The sequence below is a fragment of the Otolemur garnettii genome, unplaced genomic scaffold (genome assembly GCF_000181295.1).
Source record: "Otolemur garnettii isolate 467f Iridium unplaced genomic scaffold, OtoGar3 scaffold00020, whole genome shotgun sequence".
Classification (NCBI taxonomy): domain Eukaryota; kingdom Metazoa; phylum Chordata; class Mammalia; order Primates; family Galagidae; genus Otolemur; species Otolemur garnettii.
Genome location: NW_003852415.1, coordinates 18,373,340 through 18,392,595, shown reverse-complemented (window position 1 = coordinate 18,392,595; position 19,256 = coordinate 18,373,340). Strand labels below are relative to the sequence as shown.

General features: G+C 49.0%; 1 protein-coding gene across 2 annotated transcripts in view; it reads right to left on the bottom strand.

Annotated features, from left to right (window-relative positions):
• SLC24A4 (solute carrier family 24 member 4) overlaps positions 1 to 19,256 on the bottom strand; it is a 152,642-nt gene that overhangs the window by 38,137 nt on the left and 95,249 nt on the right. Inside the window, exons 3-10 of one of the 2 annotated variants that reach the window (XM_003786994.1) lie at positions 18,950 to 19,026; positions 14,526 to 14,600; positions 11,854 to 11,938; positions 11,269 to 11,372; positions 10,570 to 10,644; positions 8,092 to 8,117; positions 6,498 to 6,551; positions 4,463 to 4,605 (exon numbers count right to left, since the gene is read on the bottom strand). In XM_003786994.1, coding sequence (XP_003787042.2) covers positions 4,463 to 4,605; positions 6,498 to 6,551; positions 8,092 to 8,117; positions 10,570 to 10,644; positions 11,269 to 11,372; positions 11,854 to 11,938; positions 14,526 to 14,600; positions 18,950 to 19,026 — 639 coding nt within the window. The remainder of the gene's footprint in view (positions 1 to 4,462; positions 4,606 to 6,497; positions 6,552 to 8,091; positions 8,118 to 10,569; positions 10,645 to 11,268; positions 11,373 to 11,853; positions 11,939 to 14,525; positions 14,601 to 18,949; positions 19,027 to 19,256) is intronic. The other variant, XM_012803439.1, reaches the window with a different exon arrangement.

Sequence of the window (19,256 nt, the reverse complement as noted above, 5' to 3'; positions counted from 1 at the left end):
AACACCTGCTGGTACCATGTGGTAGAGCCCAGTGGGTCCCTGTTACAGGGCCACCCACAAGCACTCACATCCATGCCCTTCTCCTGGGCTAATTTCAAGAGTCTTCCAGCTCTTCCTCTAAGCCACTGACAATAGAGACAGAGCCCTGCCACCTTTCACCAAGACTGTGGGGAGACTTTTCTTTCCTCCTGTTTACAGGAGCTCAGATGAAGCTTCCCAAATCAACAAAGGTACCCCAGAGTAGCAAATGCTGGAGAACAGTGGATAGCACTGGCTTTGAGCTGTCCATGAGGCCACTTGCTCTGTCTTTGAGTGATTAACTCAACCTTACAGGGGAGGATGCTTCTAACTTTGTTCTCCAAAAGGCAAGCAATGAGATCAACGATTTGGGTCACAGCCCTTATACAGGCAACTAATACCCCAAAGAGGGGCCTGCTTGTCTGAGGGTGCACAGTGAGCTGCTGGCTGAGCCCAGTGACTCTGATAAACCCCGACACCCTTCAGGAAGAAGGCTGCTCTCTCTGACCCTTTCCTTCCCTCTAGGAGACAGAATAAAACTCCCTAATCCCTGGCCCTCCACCTTGCCACCTTCATAAATAGGTGCAGTGCCAGGACTCAGAGGGGCTTGACATCTGATTCCAGGTCCCAAGGAAGTGTGGTTACCAAACTGCTCATGCACATGGCATGCAGAAGCAGGCAGAGTTTTCCCCCACCAAAGAACTGTAAAAACAGATATGCCTGTCCCTGTGCACTGGCTACCAGTTTCCAGAGAACATAACTGGGCAACCAGAAAACAGGTCTATAGAGTAAATCCATGACAGAGTTAACTGCACCAAAATGCACAAATGCACACCAAACACACACATTCCTCACCAAACAGGCAGCAAGGCGGCTCAGCAGACAGGAGGCATATGGGTTAGAAAACAAAGCCAGGATAACATGCATTGGTTGGAGACTGACGCGAACCTCCAAAGAGGCATGCGTTGTTTGACTGGGCTTGTGGTTGATTGAGTTTTGTTTTTTTTAAATGCATGTGTTATGCTTGGATGAAAGCTGACTACTTACAATTTTAGAAGAGAAGAGTTAAGGAGATAGTGGCCCACAGAATTTGTCAGAGATGATTAGCGCACGGTGGGTACCAAGAGTCTGGGGCAGCAGTCTCGATGGTGGTGCAGATGCCGGGGGTTACGTGAAGAAGGGTGTTAGTAGCAGCTTCCTTCTACAGGGAGCTTCATGGCTTGGGGCCTGAGGCCTTCGGGGTGGCTCTTCTCCTGGCTGAGTCTGATGGCTCTGCTTCTACTCTGAGGACCAGGGGCACCCCTGTCCCCATCCCCACCCTGCTGCAGGGACATTAGAATCCCTCCCTCAGGAGCCTCCATCTCATGGGCAGGTGATGCCAGCAAAACCTCTGGGCTCTCAGCTCCATCCTACAAAGCCAGGTCCAGCCTGGGGGAACAACTTGGCTCAGAAGGAGGGAGCCTGGCACCTTGTGAAACAAGAGCCATGATATCTGGCTCCTGGGACACCTTGTCCTGGTCTCATCTACCAAGTGACAAGGTGGTGTGCCCAAGCCCAGGGTGGCTTCCCAGGAGAGAACTCAATGGCAGCGTGGTGTTCTGGCAATTCAGCCTAAGGCCAGGCATTGCCTTCCAACCTCCCTGCGCCAAGCCAAAGCCACCAGGGCCTAGAAGGATCCCATGATCCTCGGGAGCTTGACTAGCATGGTTCAATGAGGTGGCTAGCAGTCAAGTGGCCCTGGCTATCATAAGAGTGGTGAAGAAAATGACCCACCCTTCCTTTCTCTGGTTAAGAAGTTGGGTAATAAAAATTTTGATTTTATATGAGAAACACCAAAACTGATGACAGCAAAGGTGAGGCTGAGAAGAGTGTGTGCCTTCTTGAAAGAGTCTCCCAGCCAGCATCCCTTGCATTTGTTTCAGTGGGGTGGTCACACAGAGACCTGCGTGGAGCTGAGGATGGGAGGAAACTCTGACATCATCTCTAGCCAGAAGATTCCACAGCAATACTCTTAGGAAGGGGAGAGTCCCAAAGTCCCACTGCCATGTGGGGTGTTCCAGGTGCCCTTCTTCCCCCTTCTCGGGTCAAGTCAATTTGGGGGACAGAGTTACATGCATGGCCCTCTGGGAGCAACTGATGGGGCAGTAAAAACTAGGGTAAAAACACCCAAAACCTGCATTCCTAGGCCTCTCCACTTCCCAGTTCTGGTGGTCCAGGCTGTATCCCCTCTTCTTCCTGTACCTTCTTGGAACCACCTTCTCCGTGGCCTTTATCTAAACACATGTACTCTGGTCAAGTTGCAGAGTAACTATCCCCAGTGCCCAGGGAAGTGAGGGAGTCTTGGGCCCAATCTTCTAGTTTTCTAGATTTATGCTGGTCTTAAATATGTTTGGGAGCAGATAAAAAATCATGGAAAGACCTACTGTCCTGGGTATGAAAGTGATGAAGACAGAATCGGGTCAGAGCCCATAAAAGGCACCAGTGGGCAGCAGCCTTGGAGAGCCTAGATTTCTCCAGCAAGGGTGAGAAGCTGAGGCCCCCCCCCCACCACCTTGAAATAAGGGCTGCTTCCTGTGGGGCATTAGGGAGGGGCCTCCTTGTTTGGTCAGTCCCACATGTGGCAGGTAGCTCTGGGAAGAAGCAGGTATTTTCCACTGGCCTGAATGACTCACCATGTGATGTTTCTTTTCTTTGCCATGAAGGCCCAGAGGACCAGGCAGGAACCAGCCTCTGTCCTGCGAGCCTGGATATAGGGACCTGTGACAGGCCCCTTGGAGGCACTGCGTCTGTAGAGCTAAAATCCAAAACAGTGGCCAACACTGTCCCCACCCCCTCTGAGGAGGTTGTCCTGAAAACCAGCTCCCCCTGGGGTGGTCTGCTCAGCATTTGTGAAACAGGGCATAGAACCAAACTCCAAGCTCAGGGGACTTCCTCTGCTCTGTCCACAGGGGTGGGCATGGAAACCAGGATGTGGCCTGACCCCGACCCAGCCCACCCCCACTGGCTTCTTCCTTCCCTATGGGGAGAGTCATCCCTCAATAGGGCACCTGTGGCCGTGTTATCCTCTCAGGGGTTACCTGAGACAGGCACAGGTATTCAAAATACCTGGAACAGAACATCCTATTCAAAATGCACCTGGAGGAAACACCTACTCTGATCTAGCCCAGGATGACTGGAAAGAAGGCCACAGAAAATGGATTCCGGCCCCCGAATGTCAGGCAAACAGTCTGGCCCCCCAAGCCTCAGGCAAGCAGTCCCCTCTGAGACCACCTGGTCCCACCAGAGACAACACAGAAGAGTTACCTGACAAAGAACAGGATTCCGCCCTGGCCTCAGGAAATAATGGAGAAAGACCCTGCTGGCGCCAGCTGAGGCGCCCTGTCTGGTTAAGGCCTTAACAATGCCTTGGTGGGACTTGGACCATTTTTTCCATATCCTAACTGGCAGCTGCCCCCACAGGGAATCACCTCCTCTCTGGCTAGATTATTATGGTTTCTAAGGAAGTGTTGGCAGTCAGGCCTAGGTGATTTGGGGAATTAGGCAAAACATGACAGAGGCCAGGTCCAGAGGCCTAGGACCCCCCCCACCCCAGCCCCCGCCCCCCGTCCGTTTTCAGATGAGGAAACAAAGAACAACTGAGGAAATGAGACTGCTGCTCCCGGGCCACAGGCTCCCAGCAGGGCTCTCTGGGCATGGAGGATGCCTGCTCAGCCTTGGGGCTGCCTTTGCTGCCCTTGTTGCTTCCTCTGGGTAACTGTTTCCAGCCTGAGAGCTGAAGGTCTCTCCAGACCAGCATCTGATTAACTACGGGGAGGCCCAGGCCAGCTCTGCCACTCTAAGCTCTCAGCCCCCTCACTCAGAGGCACTGCTGCATTTCTGAAGAGCCACATAGGTCTTGAGTTTCCGCAGGGGCTTGGAGAAACTCCCAGGTATGTAACTACTGATTTTTCTTTTTCCCCTGTGTCTTCCCCTCCATCTTCCCCCCATCTGGGTGACACCAACCAGAGCAACTTCTCCAGTACTGACTCTTTTTTTTTTTTTTTTTTTTTTTGAGACAGAGCCTCAAGCTGTCCCCCTGGGCAGAGTGCCGTGGCATTACAGCTCGCAGCAACCTCCAACTCCTGGGCTCAAGCGAGTCTCCTGCCTCCGCCTCCCAAGTAGCTGGGACCACAGGCGCCCGCCACAACGCCCGGCTATTTTTTGGTTGCAGCCGTCATTGTTGTTTGGCGGGTCCGGGCTGGGGGTTCGAACCTGCCACCTTAGGTGTACGTGGCTGGCGCCTTAGCCGGTTGAGCTATAGGCGCCGAGCCAGTACTGACTCTTTTAGGGCACCATGACCAGAGAGAGGTGAGAGAATGACAATTTGCATGTGTGTACGTATGCAAGAAAGAGAAGAGAGTGGCTTCTGTGACAGAGCTCCGCCATCCTGTCTGCTCAGCCTTACCTTGCCTCAGCAATGGCATGGAGGGGTCATCATAGCTACTGTCACAGAAATCATTACCAGCCTCCAGCTCACTGTTGACCGGGTTGCCGTTTGCAATGCTCTTTTGTTTGACTGTGAAAAAGGCTTGCATCTTCACATTGTACCTGCAAGTGAGGTGAGGCAGAGCTTAGACCAGCTGTGTGGGGGGAGGGGTCATTGGCTGGGCCTTATACCCTGCCCCTGGGCACCTGGACCTCGTGGGTTGTGTGGAACCTCCGCTATTGGACTGAGATGACATAGCTTGCGGACACAAGCCTGGGTACAATATGTAGTCTGGGGAGGGCACCTATTTTCACTGAGCTGGCAGAGGGGTTCCTGGAGTCATAAGAGAAAATGCCTGGCGCCTACTCACTGCACATTATAAACCTGTAGTAATAAAGGAATTTCAGCCTGGCCTCAGGGACAGTGCCAAGGAAGCCTCACCAGCCTGTCCTCTTCCTCCTCTGCAGATCCACTTACATGGGCTATGTAGAGTCCCCCTACACCCACAGTCCCTGAGAGGAGAGAGTCTCTCTCCACCCCAGAGAACATCAGGCCAGCTCCTCTGAAAGGTACTCAGAGGTCACTTAAGGAAATTTGTCTTGCAGTTTGACAGTTTATCACCCTTTTTTTTTTTAAGTCTCATTATATTGCCCTAGGTAGAGTGCTGTGGAGTCACAGCTCACAGCAACCTCAAACTCTTAGGCTTAAGTGATTCTCTTGCCTTAGACTCCCAAGTAGCTGGGATTACATGCACCCACCACAATGCCTGGCTTTTTTTTGTTGCAGTTGTCATTGTTGTTTAGCTGACCTGGGCCAGGTTTGAACCTGCCAGCATGGGTGTATGTGGCTGGTGCCCTACTCACTGAGCTACAGGCACCACCAATCACTCATTTTTAATAAAACATTGTAACTGTTTTATATAAATGTGGAGATTTCTATTTTTATAAACCCAGAGTATTGCCTTTTTCTTTAATTACCTTTGGAGGTGTGAGAAGGAAGATAAACCTGACATAGCTTGGCTCATAGGTAGTTTTTATGGTTGGTTGGTTTGTTTTTACAGGGTTATGTGGGGGAGGGACAAAGATATATATAAAAAAGTTATATATATATTACATATATATATATGTAATAAAATTCACCATTCTAACCACTCTCATTTTTAAGTGCACAATTCAGCAGTATAAATTATTCATACTATTGTGTAACCATCACCACTATGTCCAAAATATGTTTGTCATTCCAAATAGCAACTCTGTACCCAGGAATCAATAGCTTCCTATTACTCACGTCCCCTGGCCCCTGCACTAAACTTGAGTCTATAGTCTGTCTCTATGAATTTGAATCTTCTAGATCCCTCCCATAAGTGGAATCATATATCATTTGTTCTTTTGTGATTGACTTTTTTCACTTTGCACAATGGTTTCAAGGTTCACTCATGTTACAGGCTGTCAGAATGTCATCCCTTTTTCTGGCTGAATAATATTCCTCACAGGTAGTTTGAGATGATTCTCATCTGGGAAGGGAGGAGCTTGAGTTTGCACAACCTGGGACAGTATTGGCATCCGCAGTACTACAAGTGGTACCCTCTGCAGTTGTGCAAAGCAGTGACCCTGAGAAGTGGCATTTTATGAAGCCTGGAGTAGAATTTAACCTGCCTGGCTTTCTGAAAAGAGTGGTATTATATTATTAGGAGATGTATGGAGACAGCAAAACAGAGTTGTCATCCTGGGGCATGGAGAAGCTGTCCAGAGCCGGGCAGACCAAGATGCTTGCTATGTGTTTGGGGTACAACCTCGTTCCTCACGTACCCACCACCCAGCATGACTCCCCTGACCTGGGTGTGGATAGAACCCCCCAAACGGTATCAGAACACCTCTCCCCAACTCCGGCTGCCCCCAACAGGGTGGTCACCAGAGATCTGGTAGAGCTTTTCCTCCCTGCTCTAACAAAAGGCAGGAGAATGCCATGGGACACGGCATTACACAGCCCAAAGGGAAAGAGAAAGAGTACTTACTTCATGATCAGGATATAAAACACATACAAGACAATGAGCACCAGGCCTTCCCACCTCAAAGAGAGAAAGAAGACAGTGGTTAGAGCATGGGGCATGGCACATGAAGGCTGGGACCCAGCAGTCCCCAGCCCAGGACCCAGGTGTGTGGGAGGGATGCCCAGCTTGTGGCTATGTCTCCATTAGAAGCTCCCTTGGAGACAGAGTGAGAAAAGGCCAAGAGGGTTCTTTTCAACTACAGGAATTTACAGTACCAGGTGGAGTTTCCCCTCATTACCTGGGAAAAGGAAGGGCCAAAGCCACCACATCCTAGCATTCAGGGAGGGTAGTGGCCTGCAGTCACACAGACTTGACCTTTAGAGGCCTCTGATTGGAACCAGAGAAGCAGTGCCTATAGGTGCAAAGTGGCCCATGACCTGGGGACGGGGCCTAAGAACTGAATGGATATAGTGGGGGCTGGTGGGCAGGGCAGGAGCCTCCTGGGCCACACACTAGCGTAGTGGGGTCAGGGATCTTTCTGGGATGCCCTATTGCTACCCTCTTGTGAACGCAGCCCAAGAGGGCTTCGTACCTCTGACCACAAGCCTCTCAGGAGCCACACAAGCTTTAGTTTGTTCATAATCTGACCATTAAATACTGATGTGCTCTAGTGTCTGGTGTGGGCTGCAGGTGTTCTGGGAGCACTTCCTTTGCTGATATAGAACTCACAGACCAGCAGAGCTGGAAAGGGACCTCCAGGTCATCTAACCATCACCACCCTAACTCCATCTACACAAGAGGAACATGGAACACAAAATCGAAGAGACCTTCTCTAGGTCACACAGTGGTGAGTTAGAGGCCAGAAAGGGATGAGGTTTCTCTAGGCCTACAGCACACACAGCTTCTGTGTCAGGCAGTGGATGCCCTCAGCCTGACTATCTGGCTATATTCCCACAAACAATCTATGCAGGACACAGACCCTGAATCACTGTCAGGAATAAGAAATTGTTATGGCTTATGAATGTAAGATGCATTCACACCCTGTAAAATAGAGTAGAAATATTAACTTGTACCCCAGAAATTTGTGCTTTAGGTATCTTAACTACGGAATCAATTCCTACTTCAGTGTTATAAAAGTAAGTCTGCATTTTCCTAGCCACTTTTTTTTAAAAGTTTGCTTTTTTTACAGTAAAGTCTTTAGATTACCTGGAGTTTATTCTTATATAAGGTGTGAGGTAGGGATCTGATGTTACGTTGTTTGTATGGATTCCCAGTTATTCTTAGGAATTTAAGATCTCCTTCCCAATTCTCTGCCTTGTCATGACATCTCTGTCATATCACACATTACTGGGTTCCATACTGTCATGCTTATCTTTTATAATATATCATGACATCAGGCAGTGTGGGCATAAAAAAAAAAAGAAACAATTTCCTCACTTTGAAAGGCTAAAGGCATGATTACTTACAATGCGATCCTGTTTACCTTCACAAGTTAGTAAGTTTATGTTTGTAAAATAATTTTTTTAAATGTAAAATAGTTTTTTAAAAGATTCAGTGAACTCAACAAACAAGGATACTGGAAAGTAATAATGACAAAAAATAAACTTTAAAAACTTACCACACAATTTCTTCATCATATATGAACTGGAAGGCAAAAGAAACAGAGGGTTGGGGGAAGGAGAAACCCATTTATTCCAAAAGAAGAAGAAACACAGACCCCTCAACACCCCGAGTCAGCTCATCCTGGCCTTGTCACGTGTGTAACACAATGCCAGGCTCGTCCCTCCACATCTGAGTTTTTCACCTGCAGAAGTTGGCCTATCCTTAGATGAAATCTAGGCTAGCTGGATACTGCAACATGCAGCCCCAGCTTAGCATGACTGTCCCTAGAAACCGTCCTTAGACTGTTATAAACCTTATGCTTTTCAATAGTCCAAGCAGCTGCTGGGTGCTGACTTGGCAGGAGCCTCCCCTCATTAATGGAGCAGAGCTGCTAAGATCAAGAAATCTCAAAGACCGGAAAGATAACTACATACATATGTCCATGTATGGGTCTGTGTGTGTGTGTCGGGGGAGTGTATAATTTTCATAACCCCTTTGAAAAGTCCAAGAATGAAGGCCCAGCTTATACAATTTGAAAAGATGCTTGGGGTGACAGCAAGGACCTGTGGCTTCCTAACAGGATGCTGACACTGCTTGACAACCCCCACCCAGCATCTTTCATGGTCCTGTGACCATCCCTGCATGGCCCAGGGTAGAGAGGCTGCTACCACCAATCTGATTGTAGAGACATGAGGGTTCCTACATATGATGCCAGAAGAGCCCAGGGTGGGGGGTGGATTTCTGGGCTTGGGCCCATTGTCCCCTCTCCCTGCTGTCACAGTGGGTGGCACACATAATACCTGCTTTAGGAAGCCACTTCTGAAAGGATCTTCCTGGTCAAGCATTCCCTAAACTCAAGGCTCTGAGGCAGAGGCACCCCATAAAGGAAGGGTATGCCACAACATGGGGATCCTGGGGCACATTTACAGGGTTATTTTTAGTGTTTAGCCCAATGGACAGCTACCGACATTCAGAGGCAGTAGAGGACAAGGATGCCACACAGGCAAAAACACACAGGACTGTGCTAGTGGCTGAAGTTTTTCCACATTTGCCCCAAGTCTTATGTATCCTAATATTCAGGCAAGTGAACAACAATGACCTGAGCTTTGAACCTAACTTCATCTTACAAATCAAAATTCTTAATTTTCTAATAAGGTAATGTTGCTCAAATTGAGGGACAATTATACTCCCACTCCGTTTAGGTTTTCTGTACTGGGACGGCAGATCACCTCATTGGATATTTTAGCATCTTTATACCAAAACATTCACACACTGAAAGATGTATTCTTTTATTAGACATTACTTTATTTCTCTTTATATTATAGTTAGGGCATTATAACAGTTTTTAAAACTGTGAATGGGTAAAATATTTTATCCACAGATTTCATTTTTGGACTACGGCAGGCAGCCTCTAAGATGACATCATGTTCCAACACCTGAAGTTCATGTGCCCCTTGAGTATGGGCTGGACCTGGCAACTTGCTTCTAACAAACAGAATGTGACAAACGTGACAGGGCCTCCCTCCTGGGTATACAGTTACAAAAAGACTGTGGCTTCCATCTGAGCACCTTCTCACCCCGGCTCTGAGGGAGGCCCGCTGCCCCGCTGAGAGCTGCCCTGCGGGATCCTCAGCAAAGGCCAAGGGCCTGCCCACAGCCATTTCTGAACCGCAGGAAATGGGAGATAATAAACATTTATTTTAAGCTACTGAGTTGGGGAGAAATTTGTTATGCAGTAACCAAGAACCAGTACAAGGGACACGACTATCATCAAAAGTTGGCTCTAGGTCTGGTTAGAACTGTCACTCATGGGCATAGTCCACCCCTAGAGCCTGGGTAAGACATGCACCTGCCCCTGTACCACCACCTTAAAGGTCTTTTGGATTAAAATGTTCCCCTGTGGATGACACGTTCCTTGTAATATGTGACTGTCACATGCACTTCACTGTCAAATGCTATGGTGTTGCCCCAGCCCTCATGGCCCACAGGGGGACATCCCTCACTAACTGATCCCCCTGGGGGGCTCCTGTTCAGCCTCTGCCTTTTCTTCCTTTCCTCCTGGCTCCTCCCTTGCTCCCAGCTGCTACCTCTGGCTACTCCAGGCTGGTGCTCTCTCTTTCCCACCCTACAAACAGTGAAATCACAAACTCTGCTTTTAAAAACTGGGTCCGCTGAAATAGGGAAAGAAGAGAGCCTCAGATGTGCAAAGTGCTTGAGCTTAACTGCACAGACCAAGTGACATGTGCTGTGGCTTTTCTAAGGCACGCACGTCTTCAGAATGCTGCCTGGATGTGCTTGATAACCAAGGTGCCACTTCTGAGTGTTTTAAGAAAGAGAATGCTGGTGGGGTAGGGGGAGGGCAACTGGCCAACGTGCCCATGGTCCTCTGGTTACAGTGCCAGGGACAGAGAAGGGCAGATGTCTTGGGACTTTGCAGGGCCCTGGCTGACCCAACACCTGGAGTGGGAGGGGCAACTCACCGCGGGCAACTCACCGCGATGAGCACGATGACGGAGAGGGTGTAGTACACGGAGTCTCGGCACACGGCCCACCACGTCAGACGGACCACCTGCCAAGCAGAGACCCATCAGCTGCTGATGTCAGGGGAGGCGCATCCTTTCAAACTGTGCAGCTGCCCAGACCTTGCAGGTACAGGGCACACTACAGAGCTCCTCCTAACTCCGGACCAACCCCTGTCCTCTGGTCCATTGGGAGAACAACAAAACCGAGTAACGTTCTCAAGCTGGCAAAACTACCCTCTCCTCCTCCAAGGTCCTAACAGTGTGTGTGTCACAGCAGAAGCCAGAGGCGCTGGCTCTCCCTACATGATCTGGTGCCTTCGGGTGTAATCAGCTGCCCATTAGTGAGCCCACCTCTCTGAGGTCAAGTCCAACATTCTTCTGTGGCTCTGAGGATATCTAATGGGGTGTCAACAACAAGCCAGCTTCATGCTCCCTGCTGGGGAGGCCCAAGCCAGGATCAGGACTAGCTCTGGGCTGGGGTTAGAGGAGGGGCTCAGCTAGCCACTGTTGGGAAGGGAAAACTGACCTGCCCAGAGCCACAAGGAGCTCTTGGCACAGCTGAGGCTGGGTCTTGGGTGTCCCCACTGCCATCCAACCTCTTATCATAGACGCTCATGCTCCACACCTCAGGGCACTGGTCTGCCAGGCTGGGGTTAGGGGGAACCACTGACCTGCCCAGCGAATAATCCACACACTCCGATTATGCACAGGATATTGAACACAGCAGAGCCCACGATGGTGCCCACCCCAACATCGCCGTGGGTGATGAACACGCCTGGAAGGGAAAGCCACAAAGCCCGACCCTTGAATACACAGCCCTGGCCTGCCCTTTCCTCAGCATCCCCCTAACACAGAGAAGTAAGTTGTTCATTTTTACTATCGAATAGCAGAACCAGGGAGGTGGAGATACTCCAGGAAACCACATACACTAATCCTCTTTTTGGGGAATGGCTTATTGAGATACAATTCACATGGCATAAAAGCCACCCATGTAAAGTACACAATTCAGTGGTTTTAGTATATTCACAGAATTACACAACCCTAACCACAGTCTAATTTGAGAACATCGTCACACCCCAAAAAGAAATCACATAACCCACCTAGCACCCCACCGCAGCCCACACCCTAAGATACCAACTGTCTGTCTTATAGATGAGAAAGCTGAGGCTCTGAACTGGTGACTGTCCCCACTTTCTGGGCACTAAACCTGAGCTCTCTCTAGATCCCATATCTTGGGGCTGGCGGGGATTTCTTACCAATGACAGAGGCGAACAGCTCTGGTGTTGAGCTTCCCGCAGCCATGAAGGTGGCCCCAGCCACATCTTCACTCAGACGCAGTTTCTGAAATAAAAGTGACCACAGACACTCGGGGTGACACGAGGGCAATGGACATGATAACTGGACACTCTAGCAGCCCAGGGGGGAGCAGGAGAACAGTGCTGCAACTATAACCAGGCTCCTCTGCTGCTGTAGCCTCTTATCCCCAGGCCCTGAGCACCTGCCTTCTGCCCTCTGCTAGGCCTTCAGCTCAAACCTCCTTCTCCCCTTACCCACCAGTCTACTTTCTGTTCATCTTCCAAGCCCCTGGCCAAGTAACATCTCCTTAATGAAGTGTCCTGTGTGCCTACCCAGGGCCAGCCAGTTCCCTTGGACACATGATATGTCTTATCCTCCACTACTGGTACACAAATTACACGTGAGAATTTCTAGGCCAGGTGCTTGCCTCCCAACTGGGTGATGAGGGCAATGACTGGCCTTTCCATCTTTGAATCCCCTGTGTCTACAACAGGGTCTGGTACACTATGGCGCTTCACAGGAGCACCTCAGTCTAGTGACTGTCCCCTTCTATCTGCATAGCTTACAGGGCCTCTATGACAACATCAGGACTGTGGTACCCGGAGGTCCCAACACTCAGCTGGGTATTGCACTCTATAAGGCCTTCCTCACGACAAGCCAGACATCCAGAAGGGGCTCACAAAATCCCAGAGGTCCTATTCCCAGAGGTTGAACATGGGACAGGACTGGGAACTTTTGGTCAAGGCCCGCTCCGCTTGGCGAGGCCATGTTCTGGCCACAGAGAGCCATCCTCTGATCTGAAATGTGGTGCTGGGGCTTTGGATGCTGGAGAAACCAAGAAGGTTCAGGGTCTACCTGAATGCCAACTTGAGGTAGCTCACCCCATGTTCTCCAAAAGCCCCTCTGACTCCACCTCCCCAAACCCCTAAGGAACCCCTGTGCCTACATAAACCTCCCCACTTATCAGCTGGCCATAGAAGGGGTTCTCAGAAGGGACAGAGCTCTGGGTTTGACACAGGCTGGGGCTGGGCACGGTACTGAAACCCAAGGCGGGACCCCACCACCTTAACCCTGCTAAATGGCAAGTGTCCACACAGAAGAGGTTCTGACACCAAAGCATCTCCAAAGACCCTCAGCAGAGGCCAGACTGTGCTACCTCCTGCCTGGCTCCTCCCTGCTTTTTCCTGGGCCATTCCCTTGGCCTAAAATGTCCTTCCCTCCTCTATGCTTGCTAAACGCCTTCCCACTTCTCAGCCACCTCCTCTATGGGTTCTTCCTGGGCTTGTCCCCAACACAGATGCTTCCTCCCTGCCTGTGGGTCCTTGGACCTGTCATGTCTCTCACTGACCCTCTTACATCATCTCACCTACTGGGTTAGGACCATCACCCCTCTTGTCCTCCAGGATACAGGTAATGTTATGGGGTACCTAATACCCCCACTGAATGCAGTGCTGTGCTGTCATCACCCACCTTCCACAGGCTTCCGTCAACCCCAGAGGGGCAGGTGGCCCAACCCCGTGGCTGTGGCCTCCCTGAGCTCTCAGCCTAGTGGGCGCCTGGGTATGTATTCAGTAAGGATCAGCTGACTGCATTCTTTCTGAGGGCTATCTCCAGGAGGCCCACTGCCTCCCCACCCCTGTGCACCACTCCATGGGGGCCTAAGGTCAAACCTCGTGCACTAACATCCCAGTGATCATTGTCCTATGTCTATTCCTCACACTCTTCCTGTGGCTCCATTCTCTCGCTGATACAGATCTGGATGGAGGAAGCATGTGGTTCCATCTAAGGGGGTGTGAAGTGGAGAGGGAGGGTAGGGACAGGGAGGGGAGGGCCTTGATATACCTTTGTCAGCTCCTTGTTTGGGGAAACCCAAGCCTAAAGCAGCCACTCCCTTCCCTGGAGTGACACTAAGCTCCCCAAATGGTGCCCAGCGGCAGAGAAAGTCATAGGGAAGCAGCTGCTCTAACCACCGTATTCCCAGCTATAAAATGTCACCACGGTGACATGGCCCCTAACAGCTTGGAGATTTCACAGGGACAAAGGGGGGTAAAGCCCGAGCACTCTGTACACAGTAGTGCTGCAAATGAAGGTTGTCTTCTTTTCTTGACTAGAAACCAAGAGTAAGACAAAATAAAGTAGATTAGGGGCTTGTATATGGGGAGAAATGAGGAAAGAAAGTAAAAGTTTAACAAGATAATTAGGGGAGAAAATGTCAGCCTGAGGAGGTTAGGACAGAGGGAATCCCCTGCCACCGCAGCCCAGCACCCTTCCCAGTGCAAATCCCCGCCTGCCGCCTACGCTGGTCATGGAAACATTCCAGCACAGTCTGCAGGGCTGCCTGGACTCCCCAGCTGACCAGGCTTGGCACACATGCCGATGGCCTGCTGTGGACGCAGAGGTCTGGGTAATGATTTCACACTGGGATTATCATCTTCTGCCAAGCTCTAGGAGTGGTAATCCAGGGCTTTCTGAGGGAGGTTTTGCAGTGGGGCAGACACTAAGTGCTTGATGTAACAGTGTTCACCACCAGTGTGCTCCCCACTCCTCAGCCTGCCACTTACATGCATGTCTCCTCAATTGCTCCCCAACCTCCCAAGGCTTCACTAAGGCGCCCACAGACTCTGCCACTTACCTCACAGATCTTCTCCAGAGATGGAACAAAGAAGTCATCGCACACGATGGCCAAGGCGTAGAACATATACAAAGCCTGCGAGGGAGAGAGGAGGCAGGTCAGTCAGGACACCTGCCAAAGATCCACCACACCCCAGACTAGGCTGCACAGGCAGGAGGCCAGGTGGACAGAGTGGCACGGAGGAAAACTCCAGCACTGGAGAGATTTGCTCCCTCAATCCCCTCCTTGGCAAATGGGGAAACTGAGGCCCAGAAGGGAGCAATAACATGCCAAGTAGCAGAGGGGACTGCAACTCTGGCCACGGGATCTTGTGCTTCCCCCTCTCTTGTGATCTTGGGCTATAATAAGAAATGTGTTTGGGCTCTGACTGGAGCTGCTGTCACATAGGTCCTGAAACCCTAGGACTGTCTTCTGAGCGCTCATGAGGTGACTGGTAGCTGGTGGCTGGGGGCATCCTTTCAGGATGTAGGCTGGTCACTAAAAAGACCAAGGCATGATCAGAGGGTTGGGACTTTCAGTCCTACTCTCCAACTTCTGGGGCGGGGCTGAAGGTCAAGTTGATCACCAATGGCCAATGATGTGATCAGTCATGTTTATGTAATGAAACCTACATGAAAACCTAAAAAGACATGCTTTGAAGAGTTTCTGGGCTCACATGGAGCTTGCTAGAAGGTGGTGCCTGGGAGGGGTGTGTGAAAGCCCCAGCCCTTTCCCCCATACCTCACACTTTGTATCTCTCCCATCTGGCTGTTTGTCTATGTCCTTTGTAATAATCTTTTTAATAAATGGGCAAATGGAAGTTAAATGTTTCCCTGAGTTCCATAACTGGCTCAAGCAAATTAGTCAAACCCGATCAGGGGGTCATGAGAACTTTGATTTATCATTGATTGGTGAGAAGCACAGGTCACAGCCAGGTGCTTTCAAATGGCATTTGAAGTGGGGGCCAGCTTGTGGGACTAAGCCCTCATCCTATGGGAGCCGATACTGTCTCTGGGTGGACAGTGTCAGAATTGAAGTGAACCAGGAGACAACTAGTTGGTGTTCACTGAATTGCTTAGTGTGTGGGGGGATAAGCCCACACACATCTTGGTGACCAGAGATGAAGCAGAATATGGTAAGTTAGATAGCAGGGAAAACACTTAGTTTTTTCCTATCTTAAACCTCTCTTCTTAAAGAAGCAGGCCTCTTTGCTAGCACCGGAGTCCACCCTCAAAAGGCAAGATCTAACCCTATGGGCCAAGAAGAAAAAATTTAAGAGCCCCCCTGCTGAAACGAATGGCAACTTGAAACCCATAATTTCCTGGGATATTACCTAAAGCTGTCACATGTTAAATTACACAGGCCATTTACAAACTAGGAGGTTTATGGAAAGAATCCAGACTCTCATGCTGATTCTGGGACTTACTTGCCACATGACTGTGGATAAGTTAAATCTCTAGGTTTCGGTATCCTCACTGGTTTAATGATGACATATGAACAGATTGATAATATTAAAAGGGTTTCATGTCTGGAGCTTCTCCGTGCCCAGCACGTACATGCAGCTATCCTGTGGGGCTTCCCTGAGCTTGTCCTACGTGCCAGGCACATTCTAGGAAGCAGGGATATGGTGGGGAGGACTCCCGCAAAACCCTCTCATAACACACCCCAGTAAGGAACAAACCAACAGCCAAACAGCATCTGTAAATCCTGAGAAACAAGTACAAGGGCCCCGAGGAGAGAGTGCACTTGATGCATCTGAGGAACAACAGGTGGAACAAAGCCGGTGAGGCTGGAGGGAGAGGCAAGGACCAGGACCCATGGAAAGGAGAAGGGTTTTACATTGAGCATCAGGGGAAGCCATTTCTTTCTTTGAAGAAAAAGTGATATGGAGGCCCTGCTTGCCAAAGAGAAAAGCCTGGTGGCTTCAGCCAAATCAGTGTGACAAACTCACAATCAATTAATTATGCTTAAATAAAGTGGATGATATATTAGCTGTGGCTGGGGCATCTGAGGCAGGTGTACAGTCTAGCAGTGACTGTCCCTGGATTTCACCCATTATCTTTTAGGCAGAAAGCACAAAGAAATATATTTATTTTTTTTTCCTTTTTTTTTTTTTAAGACAGAGTCTTATTATGTTGCCCTCAGGAGAGTGCCGTGGCATCATCACAGCTCATGGCAACCTCCAACTCTTGGGCTTAAGCAATTCTCTTGCCTCAGTTTCCCACGTATCTGGGACTACAGGCACCCACAACAATGCCTGGCTATTTTTTTGTTGTAGTTGTCATTGTTGTTTGGCAGGCAGGGCTGGGTTCAAACCCACCAGCCCCAGTGCATGTGGCCGGTGCCCTAACCACTGAACTACAGACACCGAGTATATTTATTTCTTTATAGCAGGGTGTGGGTAAAGGGGAGAGAGCAAGTGGGAGAGGCCCTGCTACACAGTTCAGGGCCTCAAATTCACACTCATAGCAATCATCCACTATGAGGCCAAAGGGCCACTTTCTCCTCTGATGCCCTCAGAAACACTGGCAAAAAAGGGGGCCCCAGATAGCACCCTGATTTCCATCTGCTGGGCCAGGGAACACCACAGACAAAATGGACTCCTAAGTTAAGGTCTTTTCATGCTCTAAAGAAAAGGTTGGCAAACTTTTATATAAATAGTTATATTTTAAGCTCTGCAGGTCAAATTTTTTTTTCACAACTACTCTGCTGTTGTAGAACAAAGACAGCTACAGAATGGGTGTGGCCTGAGTCCAATAAAACTTTATTTATAAAAACAGGTGGTGAGCTAGGTTTGGTCCTCTACTCTCATTCGGTAATCCCTACTCTAAAGGATTCCTGCAAAATTCTGGAGGTGTGCTCAGTTCAGCATAAAAACCTTTGTCTCAGCTATGCCAAGACTTTCATGAGGCAGAATTATGGGCCTGTGGGACAATCAGCCATGTCCACGCTGCCTAGTGAAAGGGGAGGGAATATAAAGCCAGAGCAGCCAGAAAGATAATAACTCTATCACAAAAATAATGAATAGGCTTGTCATTCAAAATCTGCCTAAAAGTCTCACTCTAATCTTCATTTTTATTAATGGTTTATCCTGTTAATTAAAGCTTTGCTCATTCATTATTCTCTAGTTGTTACTATCTATGTGGGAATCCCAGATTTCACTTTCTTAATTATCTTGTGCAAAGACTAATACATGGTTGGGCATAAACACACAAGCAGATGGTGCTGGGTGGTCGGGGAAGCTGATCAGGAGAATAATTTTCTGTGGCTGATCCAAAGTAGAGAAAAAACATTGACCATCTTTGTCTCCTCATACCATATAATAGAGTCAGAAAACTTTTTCTATAAAGGGCCAGATAGCGAATATTTTTGGCCATAGCATCTCTGATGCAACTACTCAGCTCTGCCACTGAAGTACAAAAGCAGCCATGGATAATATAGAAATAAGAGTGGCTGTGTTCCAATAAAACTTTATTTACAAAAACAGGCAGAGGGCCAGACTTCCCCATGGCTATAGTTTGCCTAACTCCATCACAAGTGAGTGACCTGTAATTCAGGTTTGAACCCATCATTTCTTCTTGAGTTACTACTTGAACTCCACCATAGTCATTAAGGCCTATCTGAATATAGAAGAATGTTTGACTAGAAGTGCACCCGAGGGTTAAACTACAAATGCTCTTTGACTTATGATGGAGTTAGGTCTCAGTAAACCCATCTCTAAGATGAAAATATCGTTAAGTCAAAAAGGCATGTAATACCCCTAACTGACCGGACGTCATAGTTCAGCCTAGCCTTCCTTAAATGTATTCAGAACACTTTCATTAGTCTACAGTTGGACAAAATCATCTGGCTATACACCATCTGTTGTCTACTCTCCCGATAGCATGGTGACTGGAACTGTGACTTACTGCCATTGTCAGCATCAGGAGAGAATATCTCCTGCCTATCGCTAGCCCTCGGAAAGATGAAATTCAAAAAATCAAAGTATAGTTTCTATCAAATGCATATCACTTTTGCAACATCATTAGGTTGAAAAATCCTAAGTCAAACCATCTTAAGTCAAGGAGCATCTGTAGAGCTACTAAAGGTGGTAAAATGGAAGGGTAGTCTAGGGAATCGTGACAGCGAGCACACAGAGGACTGATCGTGTGCCATACAGTGCCTGATGCACTTGACCCACATTCATACATCATGCCTATTTTATAAAAGCAGAAGATGTGGGATAGGACAGACTTGAATTCTTGTGCTGTGTGACACTGGGCACATCACCTAATACACTTAAGATACCATTTTTCTTTGTGGGTAAAACAGGTCCAAAATCTGCTCTCCACACAGGGTTGTTACAAGCATGAAACAAGATTGCAGATACCCTACGGCTCTGCCTCCCTGTGGGGAGGCTCCACATGCCACCAGTTTAGTGACATCAGTCCACGAGGACCACTTACACCAAGAATATGCAGCAGGACGGCTCCGTGCTGTCGCTCCTTGTTGGAGAACAGGTCTGAGGGGAACTCATGAATTGCTGGAAGACAAGAAGAGACAGCAGACCATTAGTTATCTGTGGGCCTCCTGACAACCTCACTTGACCTTTGGGAGTCCACCAAGGAACTGCAGAGCTGCCTGACTTGGGACTGAGCAGAGAGATGGCTGCAATCTCCCAGTCTAGGGCAGACTGCTTAGGGAAAAGCAGATGGATACTCTAGCACTCTCGAGTTGATCATGTGTTAGATGTGCCTTGTGTTTTTTTAAATC